Source organism: Chenopodium album, chromosome 22, assembly GCF_948465745.1.
Source record: "Chenopodium album chromosome 22, dcCheAlbu1.1, whole genome shotgun sequence".
NCBI classification, from domain to species: Eukaryota; Viridiplantae; Streptophyta; class Magnoliopsida; order Caryophyllales; family Amaranthaceae; genus Chenopodium; species Chenopodium album.
Window position 1 is genome coordinate 38,119,201 of NC_137855.1, and position 21,123 is coordinate 38,140,323.

General features: G+C 36.3%; 1 protein-coding gene across 1 annotated transcript; it reads right to left on the minus strand.

Annotated features, from left to right (window-relative positions):
* Window positions 1-1,299: 1,299 nt before the first annotated feature.
* On the minus strand, window positions 1,300-20,306 carry LOC145604617 (uncharacterized). The gene is made up of 14 exons (XM_081660520.1): window positions 20,159-20,306; window positions 18,976-20,080; window positions 18,189-18,882; window positions 15,808-16,351; window positions 13,023-13,174; window positions 9,596-12,949; window positions 9,234-9,446; window positions 7,230-7,433; window positions 6,901-7,104; window positions 5,403-5,558; window positions 3,666-4,013; window positions 2,403-2,847; window positions 1,930-2,032; window positions 1,300-1,594 (listed from the first exon to the last, which is right to left on the minus strand). The coding sequence occupies exons 1-14, from the start codon at window positions 20,244-20,246 to the stop codon at window positions 1,390-1,392; spliced, it is 7,815 nt and encodes a 2,604-aa protein (XP_081516646.1). The 5' UTR covers window positions 20,247-20,306; the 3' UTR covers window positions 1,300-1,389.
* Between the last annotated feature and the right edge of the window lie 817 nt (window positions 20,307-21,123).

Sequence of the window (21,123 nt, forward strand, 5' to 3'; positions counted from 1 at the left end):
TTCCCAATTCATAAACCATAGTATATTATTAACAAGAAATAGTTGTATAACCATGAAAAACTGAGTGCGGTTGTAATGACTAATATGCCACATGCAAATGTCTTATACTAAGAAACAATGACAATTTCCAATTCACAACACTTTGTGCTTATATTAAGTGCACGATATACCCGGGTGTATAATGGCAAAGTGCTTCCATTCTTACAAAGATAACAATTTGGGATTTCAGGAAAAAGGGTTATTTCACATTCCTAATAACAAATGCATTGATCATATTCCAACCCCAAAATTTCTAGCAAAGAACAGACGAATTCATTACACATTTCTATCAAATGATAACAAAATTCATCAAAAATTAAAAATGAACTGCTCAATCAAACACTAAATTTCTGAATATTACAGTAAAACAATTTAGAATAAGATAAGATAATGATATAGAACTTGCCTAGTAAGTAGTAACAGTTGCTACCGTCGGCTCCAATTGCCGCGCTCTTCTTTCTGTCGCCATTTTCACTCTAATTATTTCTTCTATTCACTTGTAAATTTCGAATTTCTTTGATAACCCAAATGATAAAATTGAATGAAAGATTGACTGGTAAGATAGAAGATAGAATTTTTTTTTTTTTTTTTTTTTGAGGAAAAGATAGAATAAAGTATATAGAATTATAGAAATTTTAAGTTTCGTGTTGTTCTATTCTTGTGTTCTTCATAATTGGTCTTTTGTCTCTATTCTGGGGATTTTGATTCTTATTACAATGAGGTGTAATAAGAGTACGGACCATCAAAGTCGAATAGTAGACCTGATAAAAATGACTCGAACACGATTATTACTCGCTACTCGATCCAGATTGTATGATCCAATTTTGGACTACAACCGGTTATTGCATTACTCATATTAGACCTAAGCCATAATTAGAGCCGAGCAGATTTAGAAACTGTTGTGACTAGTATTGATTTGATTTTGTGTATGGTGACTTGGATGTGATCCAATCAGAATATGACTCAGACCGCCACGGAATAGAATTGAATGTCACTTCCGCATTTGACTCGACAACACACCAAACCATGAGTGTGTATCCGGCATTTGACTCGACAACACACCAAACCATGAGTGTGTATCCGTGAGACGAGCTCCGAACTCTGCTCACCTAGAAATTGCAAATGCATCTTGTTTTGAAACTTAAATCAATGTATTAATCAAAAGCCAAATAGTAAAAATAAACTAAGGAAACCTGTTAATAATAGGTATTCTGAAATGGGCTTTCCAGCCAATTAACTTCTTTCATTTAATGTGGAAAGAATACAAGTTCTCTGTATGATTCTGTAAAGCTACAACTAGCAAGCTACAAAAAATATGTACAATTAGAATATGGACCTATAGTAAACATGTTATTCTTTTAGGAGGTTAGTTCTCTCCCATTCAAATAATCCTGAAGATTCTAATTCTTGAGGGGATAACAACTCGTGTTCTGATGATTTCTTTTCCAACACTCCTGAGACTATAACCAGGAGTTTTTGACATGCATGTCTTTCATCTAATTTTTCCAAATCAGTGTGTTCTGTTGCAAGATCAGCCCATGGCTGATCAAATGACCTGTTAACAAGACACGAGGCACTTCATTAGTTTAGCTCAAACAGATATCAAACAATACCACAATACCCATTATACACGACTACTTGTTGCACTCGTGCTTCCTTTAAATGAAAGGGGAGGGAATGTCCCAATGGGTTTGCCTGGTATTACTATTATAAGATACAGATATTGGGTTGAGCTACAGGAGATTAACCTTATAAACAAGGATGGATTTTTGGGAAGGACTTATATTCAGGATTGAGAATAACAGTACATGTAAAATGAAAACAAGATTTCTGAAACCAGGAAGGAACATGAAGAAAAGAAAAATCTGATAAAGAAGCATAGTATCTTACCATCTCCAGGAAGGATTAGCTTCAGGAGGACAGTATATCTTTGACCAGACAGATGACAAAGAATTTTGAGGGTTGACACAGGTGGCTTCGCCTGACAATTCACCTATATAAAAAAAAATTAAACCAGAACTCAACAAACAAATAAAAAGGAATGAAAATTAATAAAGCCCGTCTGAGTGCTATGCATATAATTGTTATATGCATTTGATTTCAGAAATCAATTATCGAAAATTAATATCTTAATGAATGTCTATCAAAATACAACTGCAGTATTTGCATTTATTAGTCCCCTTATGTCTCTCATCTGACAAATTGTTACTCATTTTGGGTTTTTATCTTTTGAGGATGAGTGAACATGATTGGGTTATAGATGTTATGATTTCAAAATTCCAATAATCAGACAGGCTGCAGTTTTTTATTGCTTATTGTGATCATTCCATATGTTCAGTGATGTTGTGACTTCTGGTACATACCTGCAGCAGCATATGACCCATCACCAAGGAGCAAAATTGAGAGTGCTGCAACCACTGAAGGCAGCACCAGACATTTCATGCCAAGAAGCTGTTGAAGGTGAAAAATTGCTGTAGCTAAGATTTCTTTAGAACCAGACACAAGTTTGTCTTCTCCACCTTTGCTTTCAAGGAGTGTTATTAATGATTGCAAAGTTTCACCATTTTCTCCCCTCGGGAGAAAACTAGGGTTGAAGACACTATTGCTACATGAAACCCTCCATAGAATTACAGAAGCAACAAGCCAACGTAGAAGTGTTGAAGTTAGAGACTCTTCTTGTATGTGTTCTGCATCCTGATTACACACTTTGTGGGGAAAAAATTGTGTTTGCTGCAACGTCTTCCGAGAATCTGTATGTAGAGCTGTAGAAACTGCCCACGTAAGAAACTCAGAGAGCTCTTTCAAGTCCTTCAGGAAAAAGAGGTAACATGTTAATATATGCAATAGCAATTCTACAGATGCATCTAAAACAAGATGCTCAATTGCTCATCAATATCTTCAGCACAATTCCAATTCTACAAATGCATCTATAAAGAAATAAGTAACACATCTCATCCATACTAGTATTCAAAATATAAACACTTATTACACAAGTTGTCTTCCTTTAACAGTCACAATAAAATGGATATCCAACCTTAATACCACTTTTTTCTCATCTTCTACCATGATCAATTTTAAAAACAGTATAGAACCAGTGCACTATACATGTCAAAAATACTAGTCTAACCAGTTATTGTAATAGAACTTCTACACGACTACATGTGTAGATGCATCTAAATTAAACAACATTTTACTAAAATCTTAAAAGTCAATTTCTAGCAAGAACAAGTATTTAAGAGAAAAACACACACACAATCATGCACAAACAGAAAGAAGAAAGGGAAGGAAGCCTTTCCCAAAGCACATATCAAGGAGACCAGATAAACCAAATTATGCCCCTGCATGCAATAAAAATGTTAAGCAAAGTTGCAGCCCAATGAGCTACAAAATACAGATATCCATTACTCATTCAGACCATAACAAAACAGTTCTACTTTTATATAATTAATTCCATAGACAGTCCTGGTGCAAATGTGGGAGTCATGCAATGGCACAACCAAGGTTGAAGGCTGGAGGAAAAGTGCATAAACAAATGCAGCCACCCACCCCAATGACCCCTACCCCCAAACCAACACACGCATAAAGAAAGGAAAAAGATGAAGATGCTACACAGGCAGAGAGAATACCAGGTCAAAAATAGTTGTTGACGGTGCACTCATAAGTATAGCTTTCAGCCCATACTCTGCTAAATCACCAGATCTATTATCATGCACATCAACAGCCTGATATATTTGATATAAACACCGCATGGTAGGCGTAAGAGGTGGTTGGTACATGTTCCCTTTTTGTGACATCTTCAAGACTGCCACAATTATTTCTAGAATTAAAGTAACCAATGACTTAGTCTGCAGAGCCAACTTTGAGCATCTAACTAACAGATTTAAAAGTTGACAAAAAAGATCAGAAAGCTGCTCAATTGCATGCTTTTGCAGCCATTCCATTGTGCTTGTGGATGAGACGGTCTCACGCGCTACCTACATAATGAATGAAAAAATGGAAATGATCGATACTCAGTTTCAATAGTAAGGAGCTAGTGGCCAATAAATAGCATCATAACAAGTAACAAATTAAAATGATTGTAACTATCAAACTTGAGTTCTTAAAAGATAAAAACCATGTGCATTCTATTTGGGAAGTAAGCTTCGTACTGCCTTAACCTCAAGAACAATTGCAAGTAAAGGTAACAGACAAGAGCAAATCATCAAAAGGGCAGCAACACAGCACACTGAAAATGGCACCTGGGGTAGGGACTAGAAAGACAGAGCATATGATAGCAAAAATAGAGCCTTGGTCTCTTCAACAAACAAATACTGAGAAAAAGGATTAAGTAAGCTCTAGAAAACAGATTCAATGAAACAGATTCAATCCAGTCAGAAAAAAAAAAAAAAAAAAAAAAAAAAAAAAAAAAAAAAAAAAAAAACTGAGCCCCAAAAATCCAAAGTAAAATCCCTAAGACTAAAAACCCAGCACATGGATGTGAGCCCCCCTCCCCCTTTCTTTTCTATTAACAATCTGATCTGCTCCCACGAATCAGTCTATTATTGATTTAAATGACCCAGTACAGTAACATCTATGGTTTTCTGATCAGGCACATTTTAAGGGCTAATAATGTTTCTGTTTTATGAAATGATATATATACTCCCTATACCTCGACCTATTTTGATTCTGTAATCAGTTTCCTCAAGATCATAAAAACTCCTGAACCATGTAAATCTGTGTGGTATTATTTGTTGTTTTTTTGTTTAATTTTCAAGCATCCATTATAACATATACCCATTGCCATGTGAACAAAAGGTACATGATTACACCACCACTTGTGCAACCACTTGATCCAATAATCCAAAATCTGTTGAGTTCACATGATGAATCAGTGCAAACACAACAAAAATTGGTTGCTATATTGGTGACTCGGTGTATAGTCAATATTTCCTCTACCAACTGACCCAGATAAAATTCTGTCCTACTTTTAGGCTTCAGAAAAGACGTAGATAAAGTTTATAATATTAGGATTTAGCTAAGGAATGCTGTGAAGTAGGACAGAACTGTATTTGGGTAGCCATTTATGTGTAGCCTTACCCCCTTCACTGACCAAAAAAGATCATGTCCAATTAACCCTTATTTCAATACAAAATAACCATCAAGCAACTTTACAATATATAAGAAGTACAAAGAGTAAACTTGAAAGCGTTATTAATACATTGGCCCAATCAAAATCACATCATATTCAAAGAATACAAACTATGACTATACCATTACATCAAACATGCCACCATATATACAAGCTCAAAAATGTGAATAGAGTGAATAGATAATCTTAAAATAAAAGGTTCAATGGATAAGAAGAAATATGATTAGGGACAAACCTCAAGTAGAACTAGCAACTGCTTAGAGAAAAACATATCTTCACCATCAGTATGAATCATAGATAAGGCAAGAGCTGAAGATAGCCAGGAAATCAGACAACAATTATCAACTAAATAGCAGGCTGTCTTGTGCAATTTAACACACTTCTTCACCACCTGCAAAATAAAAAACAATAAAGCAGAAGTTCATTAGATAGCAGCAAGACATTCATAATATTCTGATCAGGATATTGAACAACACAGGGCTGAAAGATTGAAAGAACACATGAAGTTTGATAAAATAAAAAGATGGTGAGCACAAAGAAGAAAACAGCTTCTAACCGACTAGATTCACTAGAATAGCTACCGTACTAATCAATGTGCTTTCAATGCTCATATATTAAATGCAAAGCTACTCACTGCAAAAATTAGATCAACAAAGGATCTACTGCTCAAAGTGAGTTGTCAAAATGCAAATGAAAACCTTTTGAGTGAGTGGAAGATGGGTTTGAAAAAAAATACTTTAAACAATTAAATTAAACTCATCTTCTTAGATAGATCCCAACATTTGATTATTCCGAAGAAAAAGATTTTTTTAAAAAAATATTAGCTATTAAGGACGAATACAATAATACCCAAGATTTATAGCTTCAAACAATTGTCCCACAAAATGCAAATCTCCTGTCAATTGGGGATTTTTTGAGAGTAAAACCCTCAAAATTGGGATAATTAATAATACTAGGCTAGCTCCCGTGCCATGCACGGTAATTTTAAGTACCCAATATTTTCTTTTGACAAATTAATTTATTTATAGCATAAAATATAAAAATTGTTAAATATCTTTAACAAAATTGAAGTAACATGGAATATATGATCAAGATCATATTTCTTAAAATATATTCCACCAAAATTACATTTCCTTAAAAGGATTATATATTTCTTTATCATTCCATAATTAATTTCGTATCAACATAAAAATGGTAAATATTATTGCTCATTTATATAGTTGACAAAAGCCAAAATAACTTCCTTTAAAAAAAATTTGTAATTAATTATTAAAAAAATATACTAAGGACACACCAGAAATTGACATGTGTCATTACCGGTGTGTCTTTTAGTATATAGTTATTGATTTTGTTAAATTCAAAGTTGAAATTCTATAAGAAGATGGTCAACAGTTCAGATTAATTTGAATACAAAAGGGATATAATGGTAATGGAAATTAGAAACATAGTGGAGAACCTGCATAGTCAATAGCATTTGGGAGCACTCCCATATGATGTACAATATAGCGTGATATATATTTTTCAAATAAAAATGAATATTATCATAAAGTGAAAATAAACTGCAGAAAGAACAACCAGAATACCCCAAGAGTCAGCTACTGAGTAAAATTTATCCCTCATAAATTCCACTGTTTTTTGAGCAAAGCAGTTCCAAACTTTGTCCCAAAATAAAAAGAAATGATAAACAAACATATAAAAACATGCAAGAACTCATTCACATCACCACAACTTACCCTAAGAATCAACTCCTTCGATTCAAGATCTGAAAGAGGTGAAGCATAAACACTCAATAAAATCTCAGGCACTGAGTTCCTAACGCATATTACAGCATCATCTTCTAAATTTATCCCTGCATAGAGTAGACGAAGCATCCACAACCTGTCTGTTCTGAAGTTCACAGAGCTGCTCCAGATAAATTCATGAAACAAAGGTATGGACTGCAAAAGAACAAAGATTAATGAGCAAGGAGATTTTGAATTTATAATAAAAAGACATACTTAAAATATGTTGACATAAATCATTAAGGAAAACTAAGAGTCAAGTAACTTCTGCAAGTTATTACCTTCAAATTTACACGAGGAGATTGCAACAAGAACTTGCTTATGACTGGATAATGCTCGTGCGAGGGATCCAATAAAACAACAGAGGCTTCGGCAACAAAAACAGCAAGAATGGTTGGAATTTTTTGCCATGGTTCTTTTATTCCATTCTGTAAATACGTCAGCAAAAGCTTAAGGCGTGTCACCTCCCTTTTTTTCTCACATCTCTGCCATCAGCAACAAAGTACAGTTAGAATATTTAATACACAACTTATGATCAAATAAAAGACATAAAAATCAGATAAACAACAAAAAACAACCCGGCCAATTAATAGTCAACGTTAAATAAGCTCTTATAGTCAGAGTGTACACTCTACTTCGACCTTTTGTGCTCATTGTCTCAAAATAAGGCTCGTGCTTTGCATTCTGGGTATAATTGAACTAATCAGGTTTATATTTACAGTAACATGATTATTAAATGAACTATAAGAAGAGAGCCAAAATGATGTACAAGATGGATAACATAAAATCTTCAAGGGCACATCAAGGGCACATCATGAACAAGCTAATCAGCCATTAATCAAGGAGAAGCTAAAAAGACAAGGTTGCCTGGGACTAACATTTGGAAAGGAGTCTCATTATAATATACTGCTGTATCCATCCAATAATATTGAAGATTGGGATTGGTAAGGAATATATGGCACACTTCCAAAGGATTTTCAACTACTATTTTTCACCTTTTCAGGCTCCCTCCTTGCCCCCCCCCCCCCCCCCCCCCCCCCCCCCAAAAAAAAAAAAAAAAAAAAAAAAATCCCTGAGCGTTTAATCTAGAGCAGAAGCTATGCCCAACAAGGCCAACATTCAAAGAAATTGGAGAGAACAATTTAACAAAAAGTTTACTAGCAACAAAACTGAAGAAAATGCATGTTTTCCAAAACGTATCTTACAACACATTTTTAATCACTCAAGATAACTATATGCAAGAAACAAGATACTAAAAACATTTTTCAATGATTAGGAGTCCTGCTCCAGCATGTGAAGCAAGAGAACTTCCCAAGTATACTAACACTTTGACACAGTAAAGCAGCCTGAAACACACTACTCCCATCAGCCAAAATTCCAGGGTAATAACTCCAACCTTCTTCCTACCTCACTGGATTAAAAGTAGGATGTACAAACAGACCAAAAGTATTTGATCATTGATGCCCGAAATTAAACCTAGAAAGGGAAAGCCAAAAAAGATAAGTAGATTTGATATTTTAAGACAAAACTAGCAAATTTAAGCTCGTCCTTCCATTATAGGAGTATATGATCACACCAAGAATTGGAAACCAGCTCAAGATGGATGTAGTCAGCTTTAAGATCTCATTTGAGCACTAAATACAGCTACGTACTTATCAATGACCACTAAAACTCAAGCTAAAAGAGGACATGTTCCTCTCTGATGCATCACCAAGTCAAAGAACATGAGAAGACACAACTGTTCGATCTTTGGTAACAGTTCAGTAGTTCACCAAGTTCAGGTTCTCCATTTTGCTTCCATTATGGGAGTAAATGGATTTGTTTTGCTTAGAAACCTAAGAGAAGCAACTCAAGGCAATTACTAAATACTAACACCAAGAAACAACATAATTCCCCAAATGAGATGGCCATAAATACCAGAAGCGGGGAGGATTAGATAGCTTTACCTCCACACAATTAAGCAAAAGATATTTCTGGAGCACCCCCAAAATTCAAAGAAGAAAGCAAAAGCAAACAAATTGAACACTCACAGACTGTGAAACAGTATGATAGACAATTTTTTCTTTAATGCAAGCTCCATTTAAAAGCATACCTTAATACAAGATATGAATTTAAAAAGAAGCTTGTAGTGTATCCTCTTTTTCTCCCAATAGAAGCATAATCTTCCATTATATTCAAGTTATCAAATTAAGATATTTGAACAAAAGACCCAGCAAAACAAGTACAAATAAAAAAAATGAAAAAAATAAAAAAGAAGAAAGAAAAAAAAAAAGAGGTTAAATTACCATCAACGCGTCCTTGAATCTCCAAACAACCTCGTAAGCTAACTTCCGTATCCCATCTTCAGGTGATCCCATGCTAACCAATGCAATAGCAAGCAAGCCTAAGGCAGCAAGCTCTATGGGATCCAAGAAGCCCATTGTCAAGCTATGAATGGAGAAAGATAAAATAAAGATTGGATCATAACGCTCTATTCTTCCTATATCTGTAGACTGCTCCTGTACCACAAAAGAGGGGGGTGGGGGGAAATCAGTAAAATAAAAAGATGGTGATAACAGGTAAAAGAGAATAATATAGAACCATCATATATTCATATATGATGCCAAGATTGAGCCATGTAAATTATTTAAATATATGTGATAGATACCTCCTTAGTATCTCTGACTCCACCCTGATGAACATCATCTATGAATAGCGACTTTGCAGATGTGGTCCTTTCATAAGGAAAATATAGGACAGTCTGAATCACCAACTTAGGGTTAATAGGAAAATTATCCCTGAACTGACTTCGTCTACAGTCTTCCACATCTGCCGTGCCATCCTTCATAAGCACATTATTCATTGTGTGTCCTTTTCCAACTTTGAGAGCACTTCCCCACAGGTAATCTTGATCAGAAAATATTTTGTCACCTATCCCCTCGTCAATATAAATTTCTGACAGAAGGCTATGAATCTCCAAATCAATTTCACTAACCGTGGCGCCATAAGTAGTCAATAGTAGCAAAGATAATTCTCTTAAATTTATACCTAAGTCATCCTCAGAAACTGAACCGCATCGAGTAGCTCTTAAGTGAAACAGTAGTCTAAGTAACTTGATTACCTCCAACTGGGACTTGTATTTTTCTGATTTTTCTGAATTGCATCTTTCTAAAGGAACAACTAGTGTCCTCAAAAGGCTAGACATGGGCTTTATAACCATCCCAGATGAGGCAGAAGTAGATGAGTCAACAACAGTAGCAACAGTTGAGGCCAACTGAGAATGCCCAAGAACCAGCTGAAGAATAAAGATTATAGGCAACTTCCCATCAGATAAAGATGATAAAATGTGCCGGAGATATTCAAATGTCACAGGGTCCCCAAATCTATGAAGAAGAGAAGTCTTTACCATCTTTTCAATAAAGGAAAGAGAATTCATCTGAATCAAGATACTATGTATATTTATGATCAATTTATAAATGCATCTCAGCGTAAACATTTCAAGAGATCTCAACAACAAACAGATGGGAGTCTTTAGGCCGGGATTATCAAAGGCAGATGGATTTTTTTTCACAACAAGTTGCCAAACACAGATCAGCATATCTAAGAACCTTAATCCTAATAAGTCTTCACTATTAGAGCCGATACAAGATTCCCGCTCTACATCAAGAGTTTCATTTGTTAAGCACTTCTTACCTCCCTCTGGGAATAAAAGCACCAAACAAAGAGAAATTTTAGCGAAAACTCTATTGATTAAGTTTGTCAACTGTCCAACAGAGTATGAATCAATATCTCTGACATCAAAGTCCATAAAATCATCTAAAGCTTCAGAAATAGGGCAAAGTGAGCCCACTATTTTCAATCTCTTATTTTTATCATCCCCACTTGAGGAGAAGTACCACTGCAACATTTGAACTGCTTTATGAAGGAGACTGCTGTTGAAAAGATCATGAATATTCTCAACAGAATACGGCAAAACATTATCAAATTCCACCTCAAATACAGATTTAGCCACAAAGTCTTTCCAGTTAGAAAAACCATCCAAGAGAATCTTTGAATAAGAATCCAGAATGAACTTAATATTCCTAGAAGGGTGCTCTCTGAGTTTTGTCCAAGAAACACTTATGTACAAGGCTGCAGCAGGCAAAAGCATCAAACACTCCGCATCTGAAAGAGACTGACTACAGATCTCTTTTGATGCATTGACAATTGAAACAGTATCTTCATCCATAAAATCTGAGAGCAGCTGACCAAAAACTGATAAATGTAATGCACTCATCTCAATTATTAGAAATAATATATTTGCCTTGGTATCATCAGTTCTGTGAAGACAGTGGGAAACAATTCTTATAGGACTGCAGGCTGTCAATCTAGTTATTTCAATGCTGAATGGAAGACAATCCTGCCTATGAATCTGGCTGCAAGCAGCATTGAGAGCCTTAAGCAAACATATGTCTGCAAAGTCAGTTTTGAGACAAGTTGCAAAGGCATAAGCCTTAAAATATATGCTTTTGAATAATGTAGCATCAAGACTTCTCAATTCGGTAGCTTTGGAAAATTGTGGCACCATCCCAGAATTTGGAGATTGCATACATTGAAACAGAATGCTTAAAGCTCCACAAGCAATAGAAAATGCCAAACATGAGCGAGAGACATTTAAGGTTCCAGGAATTATGGAGTCAGTAAGTTCCACACATGAAAGCATCCAATTTGCCAATTCAAGCAACTCGATGGGTGAGCTAAATCGCATCAAAGCAACAAAAGCACATAAGATTGGAAAGAGGGCCATATCACCAGATCTATACCACAGTTTGAACTTCTGCTTAAAAACTAAAAATATCCACTGCACCAAATTCCTAAACTCCTTGACAATATTTTCCTTGCACTCAATATACATGGATGAAGAAAGTTCTTTGTTACACAGAGCTAATAAGAATTCAGAAGTAGTAGTCAATAACTCCAGAATATGAAGTTCTGTCTTACAAATACCTTCTCCACTAAGATGCAGAACTCCCTCTGAGATATCCCTTAAAAATTCTTTGGTGAGTTTACAACCACGATCAAATGGAGACGATATTGCTGCAGTTACTAAAGGGTGGCGAAAGACGGTTGTAGATACTTCTTGAAGACATAGAGAGAGAGGAAACACTGCATTAATTGCTAAAGAACCAGAATCAAATTTCAAAGTAGGTAAAAGAGCTAAAATGTGTTTCGCAAGCACATAGCATAGTTCAACTTGCAATTCCTGCTTTTCAGATGGTTTCTTTCTATACGAAATCTGTATCTGATGATACCAAAAAAGGACCAGCCTCAGTGAAGAAACAATCTGCTCAATTTCTAAGATAGACACCTTAGCTAAAAGCAACTCTTGGATTTCTGGATGATGTTCCCAACCACAGAACAAAAATGAAGGGAATAATACATAGAATGGTGCATCTTTCAGTAAAGAACCAAAAACAGCAGAAACATATTCTATCTCTACAAAGTTATTCTGCAGAGCCTTTATTGAAGTTTGTTCGTGATTTTCTTGAGTCAGTTGACTAGATGCTAGGACACTCAGTTTAAGACCTGAACAGAACATTTCCGGCCAAAGCTTAGACACGTGTTTCATAAGGTTCTGATCAAGACAAAAGCAGTCCATCACTGAACGGTTAAACCCAGGAAGTTCACCAGAAACAGCCAAAACTGATGGTAAATTATCCACTATATCATCAGGGTTTGTGCACACTATTGTGGAGCATAATGCTTTAGATATTCCAAAGACGCCAATGCTGCCTGCACTCAAAAGCCTTTTCACCTCAGCAAGCGTGTCCATCAATGAGCAGTTTTCCTTCCGAGAAACCCTATCAGTAGAGACTTCATTGCAAGTTTCATGATATAAAATGCTCCGTGAAAACAGAAACAATGAAATCATCGGTCTCCACTCACAGCAGGAATTTTCAATTACGGCTACTGCAGAGATATACTTCTCGATTCTATTCAATAACTGCTGATGAACAACTGCAGCTAATACTCTGGCATCAATCTATCAAATTAAGAGTGTCATGTTATAATTCAAACAGAAACTTGCAATGAAAAGCTACAGTGTTAACGATTACCTGAGTTTCCATTAGATATTTTAATGTGTTACAGACATACAACGATATCACAGATTTCTCAGGCAAAGTGAATGTCTCTGATCCAGAGCTGAGCAGCCTCAAACACTTTTCCAGAACACAGGCTACAAGTGGGCTAAAATCAACACTCGCTTCTGCCATGGGAAGAAAATTTTCAACCTTTCAGAAAACCAGTCATGTCACTCATGTGCTCGCATCACGATACATTCTACTAGTTAGGGACCCTCGTAAATTATCTTCTAAGTGTGCAAATCACCATCGCAGTTAACACGTCATGATTTAAGGCAAGTAAACAACTGTAGCTTAATACAACAATATGTCAATACGTCCTCAATTCCACAGCTGGCAATGCAGAAAGAAGTAGCAATTATATAATACCTTTATAACAAACCGCATAGTACATTGGTCCTTTTCTAAACCTCTTCTAGTTATAAACTTTTATTTGCCCTATGAGGTGCTTCAGCATAGCAATAATTGTAGCAATGAGAAATGCAACTTGTTACATTCGCAGATAGATAATAACATATCAACACTTGCAGCACCAAAACTTACTATATAAAACAAGGAATAGGGTCAATCAATCATCCAAATAACCCGGAAATCTCAGTAATGATGAAAACATGAAAAACTCTTATATAGAAAATGTGTAGTTTGACTATGTGCAACCAGAATACAAATTACTACAGACCAATATATTAGACTAACAAACAGCATTAGACAAAGACACTGTAGCTGATCGCAAAGTAAATGGAGGAACTCTAAAGATATAATAGCGTTAGTCATATAGGATTTTAACAATTTCCATTGGTAATAAATTGTATTTAGATAGTACCGTCGTGGTACCAATATAGTTCTTCATAGGTACCAATAAGAATTTTTGCTTTGTTGGTATCATTTTATTTCTCAAGTAAATGAGCTACTCCATCTTAATCAATGCATTGAGGTGAAATGCACCCCTTCCTTGCCCCCATCTCCCTGACCTTCCCTCCATCTTGAATTCTAGTTTGTGTTTACTATAGATCCCTGTCAATTGTAAGACTAGTTTCTACACTGTAGTCACTACTCCGGATCCCCCCTCCCCCACCAGCTCCAACTCTTACTGCTGTAACAAAAATGCTTGCTGAACTTTGCTTTTAAGAGACTTTTTTATTGTACATATTGGGTGCACAGTAAGGTTTAGATGAGTTTTTGTGAGAGAAAGCATAGCTTTATAAATGACCTTTAAGAGAACAGGGGAGCAAAGTGAGAGTTAAGAGTGGGTTTTATTAGACAGGGGTGATTGTGACTTTGCCATTGCGCACAAACTTTTGCATTATTCATTTTATTACATCCATTCCAGAGTGCGTTTACAACTGGTGTTTAGGAAACAGCCTTTTCACTAGACTCAATTGGCTAGAGGTAAGGCTACATATTCCAGGGCTTGTTTGGCATTGTTTTATGTTTTCAGTTTTCAATAATTTTGAAAACAAAAGGCCAAAAACAAGAAACAAGAAAAAGGTATTTCCACTTTTGTGTTGTCAGTTTTCAAAATTAAATTGATTTTAATAAGTTTGACTAATTTTTTATTCATTATATGACTAGGGATGGCAATTTAATCCGAGTTCGATTCGAATCCAATCCGATCCGAAGGAAAAAGTCCGATCCAGATCCGTTTAAAATTAGTCCGAATCCAAATCCAATAAAATAGATCCGAATCCGAATAGGAGGCGGATCGGACTTGGACCCTACGCAAAGTCCGATGGAGTCCGATCCGAGTCCGAATCTGAGAGTATGAGCATATGCTTTATAACTTGGGACAATTGTTTGCTTGTGTTTGTATCAAAATTTTGTTATGTAACTAAGTTCATAATTTAAGTATGTTATGTTTATACTTTACTTGGTATGACAATACAAACAATTATAGGTATATGACATTACAAAAAAAAATTAAAAAAAAAAAAATTTCTGATCATTTCGGAGGTTCGTATAAACGGAGCGGATTCGGATTCGAAAAATACGAGTCGGATCGGATTCGGACTCGGATTTTTCGGATTCGGACTCGGATTTGCTAGGGTCCGGATTCGGATTTCGCTAAATCCGATCCGTTGCCATTCCTATATATGACATATATCATATGATTTTGAAAAACAAAAAACACAAAACCACAGCGATGCCAAACGAACCCTAAGTTATTATTATTGTTGCTGGACATACATATCAATGACATAACTACTCATAAGCATACATTTTTTAAACCTCTTCCCCTTTCGCTTCTTCTAGGTGTAAAATGTCTTTGAAAAGCTATAAAATATATGCATAAAAGTAAACAAATTTAATCACTTCTAAATAAAACGAATAACATGAATGACTACTCAATAATTAATTACTTTATTATGTAACATCTTGCCAAAGTAACAAGTCCATTGAGCTTGTTTTTCTCATTGACTATGTATGTCACCATTTCTCAAGGCAAGAAACAACTCAAAGTACCTCCCCCCCCCCCCCCCCCTCCAGCTGAAGCAATCATGCAACATAGTAGAAAGTCTAGGCTCCAAATTTCGGTTCTACAAGAAGCATAAAATAGTGTCTGATGCTTAAATATATATTAAGACCAACAAAAGGTAAATAAAAAAGGAATTACGGAACCAGTGCTTTGTGTGATTGTGCAACATTTAGTTAGACATTTTAGAATGTAAGCATTACCTTTTGCTAAAAGCAAGATTACTAAAACCAAAATAAAAAAGCATAAAAAAGACAGAGATCATTCCAGTTTATTACTCCGTATTACCTTTTGTACTTTCCATGTCCGACTGTTGGCACTTCAAAATACCTTTTGTAGTCTCCACTTCAGAAAGCTGAAACTTCATAATATCCCAGTACTTGACTAAGTTATTACCGACGGTGGATACAGCATCACAAAGAAAAGAAACAACAGGTAAAGACAGAGAATGGAGTAGTTTTTCCTCTTCCTCTTGGCATTTGCCACTGTCATATTGTCCGACATCACCAGATAAAAACAAAAACCATGACCCAATTTCACATGGGTTGTGGTCAAAAGCACCAGTACTCGTCATTGCTGCTTTAGCCAAAACATATGCATGCTCTCTTACATATCCAAAAGGTGAATTTAATGACAAGTTAAGAAAAGGTTGCAGATGCTTGTAGATAGGAGGCAGTGTTCTGGCTGAGAAACCTGACTCTTTTGAACAGCCAAGGTGTTCTATCAACATGGACAACAACGATTGCAAAAGAATTCCTGGCAACTTTAGCGGATTATTTGGCAAAATTTTAAGAAAATCATATGATGCTTCCAAAATAGCTCGAAAGGTCCCCTGTATAAAAAGAAAATGAAAAGCAAGTTAATCATACAAAGGATATTTAGGATACAAAGAAAGCCAACAATCAGTTAATCATAATTCCTGACAATTTCTCTCTAAATTGCTAAACACAGAATTCCTTACTCTATAGTGTATTCCTACTAAGTAAGCCAAGCAAGTTCGGAGACCACAAAACCAAGCAATCTAGTCCTTGATTTTCTTAACAGGCTAGGCAGAGTTGGTCATGACATTCGTGGAACAACTCCCAAACCCAGAAAAATTTTCATTGGAAAGATAACATCACAACTTACAAGGTCTTAGTAGATGTGCAATGAATTAATACAAAATTACAATAAATATAAATAAGCAAATCAATATATACATATATACAAAAAGTACAGCAAAATAAAGCATACTATACTACTACAGTGATTTGTTTTCATCAAGATGTGTAAAGGATGGACGAGTCACATACATCAGAGTATGCTGGTAAGAAGTTGAAAGCAAGTCATACACTCATACTACCATGGTATTTAAATTTTTAGAAAGTCCTCCAAAACAAGAAACACTTGCTGAAGTAATGTTGAAGGGGAGTAAGATACATAAAGAAAGATGCAGAGATCCACATGAATTCCTTTTGGGGCATATCTAATTTCATACCAAGCTCCTGATCCAATCCCCCCCCCCCCCCTCCCCGCAAGCCCAAGAAGTCAGTAAATATTTATTTATTTATTTTTGTTGATGTAAGTAGCAAGAGGCTTCTCCCATGTCACAAATGCAGGTGTAGAACCGTTCATGTCTTCAAGCTGTCAAGTGTCGAGTATAATTTTATCTATAAAGTGCAGGAGTTAACTAAACTTGATGATCATAATCTCTCAATTGGTGAAATTGTGACAGTCCAGTTATATTATTAGGTGAATGTAGGTACACTATTCAATGTTTGGATCCCCAATATGGATCTTGACTATCAGAATTTCAGAAACCTTATTGCCAAGTTACTCAGGTTGAAGCAAAAAAATTAAAGCACGTACTACAAAAGACTTCATCAGTTTACAACTCTAAGTAAGTTAGAAGATCAGGTTGGTTTCTGGCTGCAGAAAAGTGAAGGAGATTGAATGGAATGCTTCTGTATCAGATGAAATTCTGCATTCTAACCCAGATATCCACCACAGAATGGCCAGACAGATCAAGTATACATGAACCAATTAGCAATAATTTATGGTTACAAGAGCTAAACCATAGAAAAAAGGCCCTGGAAGATAGTAAATGATCAAGGGTTGAAAAAAAAAAAGTATAATAATAAAGTGGACGGTCTAGGGTATCTAGGTATGACACATTGCAATAGAAAATGAATCAAATTATATTAGGCACAAGACATAATCACATTGCAATTTGCAATTGCCTCTCCAAACCTATTCATATGTTATAGATGTAGTTACGGCCTTATGGGAAAGGTTAACCTACATGCATATTAATGTTAGATTTCTTAAATAAATCCTAGCCAGGGAAGAAAACAAACAGAATAAATCCTAGCCAGTGAAGAAAACAAACAGTACAAAAAGCAGGCAACACACTTTTGTCAGGTAATTTGAGTGTGGATTTTAGATTACATTGTAATTGTAATTCATGTGGCGGGCCAAATAACGCTTAAAAACGATGTCAGAGAGAAATTGATTGACAATGCCCTAGTTTACCCCAATGTAGGCAAGTTTCTTCTCCTCTGAAGTTATGTGCACAACACTATCTGACATGACACTGTAGAGAAGCATAATTGCCACTGTTTTGCAAAGATAATAAAACCTAACAATAACTACATGCATTATCTTTGAATTATAAACAGCAAAAAACTTACATGATATATTTTGAGAGCTTCAAGTACTTTGCAATAGAAGTAAACTTCAGCATTTTTTACAATATCCAAAGAGAAAGAGCTTTCATAAGAACCCCAAATTTCCGTGATTGACTCATGATCATTTCCATCCTCAGAGATCATAGCTTGTTCCGGTGGTTTTACACCATCTACTGGTACAATGCTTTCAGCACTTGAACTTAACCCGGTCACAAGAATATCAATGTCTTCATTAACCTTTGATTTCTTTTTAGCAGAACCTTTATGACTGCCAATGCTTTCTGAATCAGCTGCTCTTTTCAAGGAAGGCCCTGACATCTGATAAATACTACTAACCGAACTCAGTAATGTAAACAATACTTGAGGATCAGGGAGCAGGATACGAACTTCATCTTGAATTTTCTGCTTGAGTGAAGACAATCCTTTCAAACTTAAAGCATCAATGAAGGAGCTTAACAATTTTAGAACCTCTAAAAGGAGCCTTAAGGTACCATGTTTGATCAGAAAATCAGAATGAAGTAAGCCTTTGTTGACTACCAGACGACTGAAAGGGCGAAGACAGACACATTTTATAACACTTTGTACATCTGACGTCTCAAAGGCCAGCATATTTTTGGCTTGGGCATCAAGAAAATCCCATGAAATCCCACCCCTCACCGAGGAAACCACATTTGCTGCCAAGGTGACAGCAGAGAGCCTGAAAGAATTTCTAGTTACAGCCAAAAAAAAAAAAAAAGGAGTAATGTACTATCAAATGACCAAACACTAGATTCCAATGAAAAAATCTCACCATGTGGATGATGTATGATCATCAAGGTTGTATGGGAACTGATCCAAATACATTGAAGCTAATGATGGTCTCCCATTGACAATTGCCAAAAGCAGGCTCCTGTGGTATTCAACTTCCGTAGCTTTAAGCTTCTTCATTAGGTCAACAAGCCGCTTTGGGTTACCCTTTGCAGGCGGTTGTCTTTTTAAGTCAATCATCAATCCATTGTCAGGATCAATGCAAACCATGAGAAGAACCTCATATGCAAGCTTTGCAGCAAGTGCGCCATCTTTCCACGCAGAAATCTCTACTAACTGCTCTAATGTAACACTCCCAAAAAGAACACTTCGAAGACCCGGGGGAACCAAGGACTCACGGGTAAGAACCCGATCACGCAATGTCGACAACACATACACCACAGTCATTTCATCATCATTCCCAATCCCTCGAAGGATCCCAGAAAAAACCTCCCTCAGCTGCAAAACCCACCTCAACAATCCCGGCTTACCCACCTCCAAAAACGACATTGCAAACTCAATAAAGGAATCCCTAGTAGAGTCCTTCCTCTTCCTATCTACTTTCTTCTTCCTATATCCGGACAACTTAGGCAATATCGGCAACTTAAAATCGAATATCTTCGCAACCTCAGCAGCCAACAACGAACCACGCCTAACAATCGACGCCATTAACAACAATGCCGCATTTTGGCGCTTCCCATCCTTACTATTAAGCTCCTTATAAACATCATCTAACTTCTCTTCAATAATCAATTTCGCAAACTTATCTAATTCTCTACTAATTGCAATCCTACCAGGAACATCAGACCTAAACTTCCCCTCAGGATGCCCCAAAATCACAGAAATAACCGACATTACATAATACATACCAGGCTTACCTCGCCGGCGATTCCAAACTTCTAGAAGCTCCGAGAACTTCGACGAAGCCCGAACATACTCGTGCAAAAGCTCCCCACCTGAGCTTCCCCTCAAAAGCTTCATGAACTCCTTTGAACCATCAGAGCAAAGCTTGGGCTCAATTGAAGTAATATTCCGAAGTAATTCACGAATTTTCGCCGCGTGTGACGGCTTCGATTCGAAATTTAGGGTTTTTGCTTCATCCTCCATTGCTGCAACTTAGAAATGCAGGGTTGTCAGAGATTGAGTGAGTGAGAAAGAGGGGAGAAAAGAGGGTGAGAGAGTATTACCGTGTTCATCGTATTCAAATTCGTTGTCTTCTGTGAATGTTGTTAGGGTTTCCATTGGTTGTTCTTCGTCGGAAAGTGTGTCCTCCATTGGAGAGTACAGGTGAAGCTCAGAGGAGGCGAAGTGAGGGCTTTTCAGAGGTTTTGGGGTTTTGCAGTTTAGGGAAACAGAGCAAGCAGAGAAGTCTTCAAAAGAGACTACCTTTGAAACATGACCAAAGTCATGCTGGCCCGACCCGATCCGAAAGTGATGTGTACGACCCGGCCCGATATTTTTGGAAAAAAAAAATGGGCTTTTAGGCAGCCCAAATTACGTTTTGGTTATAAATTAGGCCCATCACATCATCACCTAAAGGCCAATTTCTTTTGGTCTCGCCCGATATTACTTTAACCATTGTAACTAGAGTTGTCAAAAACTGATCCGACTCGAGAACTCGACCTGAACCGGCAATGATTTGAACCCAACCTATACCCGGATAATGGGGTGAAACTAGTGACTTGTAACTCAACCTGAACCTGAGCGTATGTTAACCGACAACCGATTTGATCCAATACTTTTTTACCTGAACCCGAACTTGCTCCCGACCTGAGAGTAACCGTCAACCGAGTTAATCCAACCCAACAACAATCTGTACCTGAACTAGTACCTGACCCAATTAGAACCTGTACCCGAGTCATGGAAGGTTTAATAAAATTTATATGCCTTTTGTTCAACTTACATACTGGTACAAATTTATAAACCCACAATCCGATTTAGCTTGTATACCTTTTGTTTTCTACTACTAATATATAGGTTTAATAAAATCTTGATAAAGCTAATAAAATTATGGAAGGCGTAATTAAATAGGTTCAACTTGAGCACATCGATTTTTATTGGAATTGAACTTGAGCCAAAACCCAACTCAACACTAACTCGAACCCAAATGTACCATCTATTAACCAAATCAAACCTAACTCAAACACAACCC

Excerpts from the sequence above, each read along its gene's own strand:
- LOC145604617 (XM_081660520.1), bottom strand. The coding sequence starts at position 20,246 with ATGGAGGACACACTTTCCGACGAAGAACAACCAATGGAAACCCTAACA. Across the intron at positions 12,950-13,022 it reads AATATCTAATGGAAACTCAG|ATTGATGCCAGAGTATTAGC; the intron begins GTAATCGTTAAC and ends TTAATTTGATAG. Across the intron at positions 7,434-9,233 it reads GATTCAAGGACGCGTTGATG|AGATGTGAGAAAAAAAGGGA; the intron begins GTAATTTAACCT and ends TGCTGATGGCAG.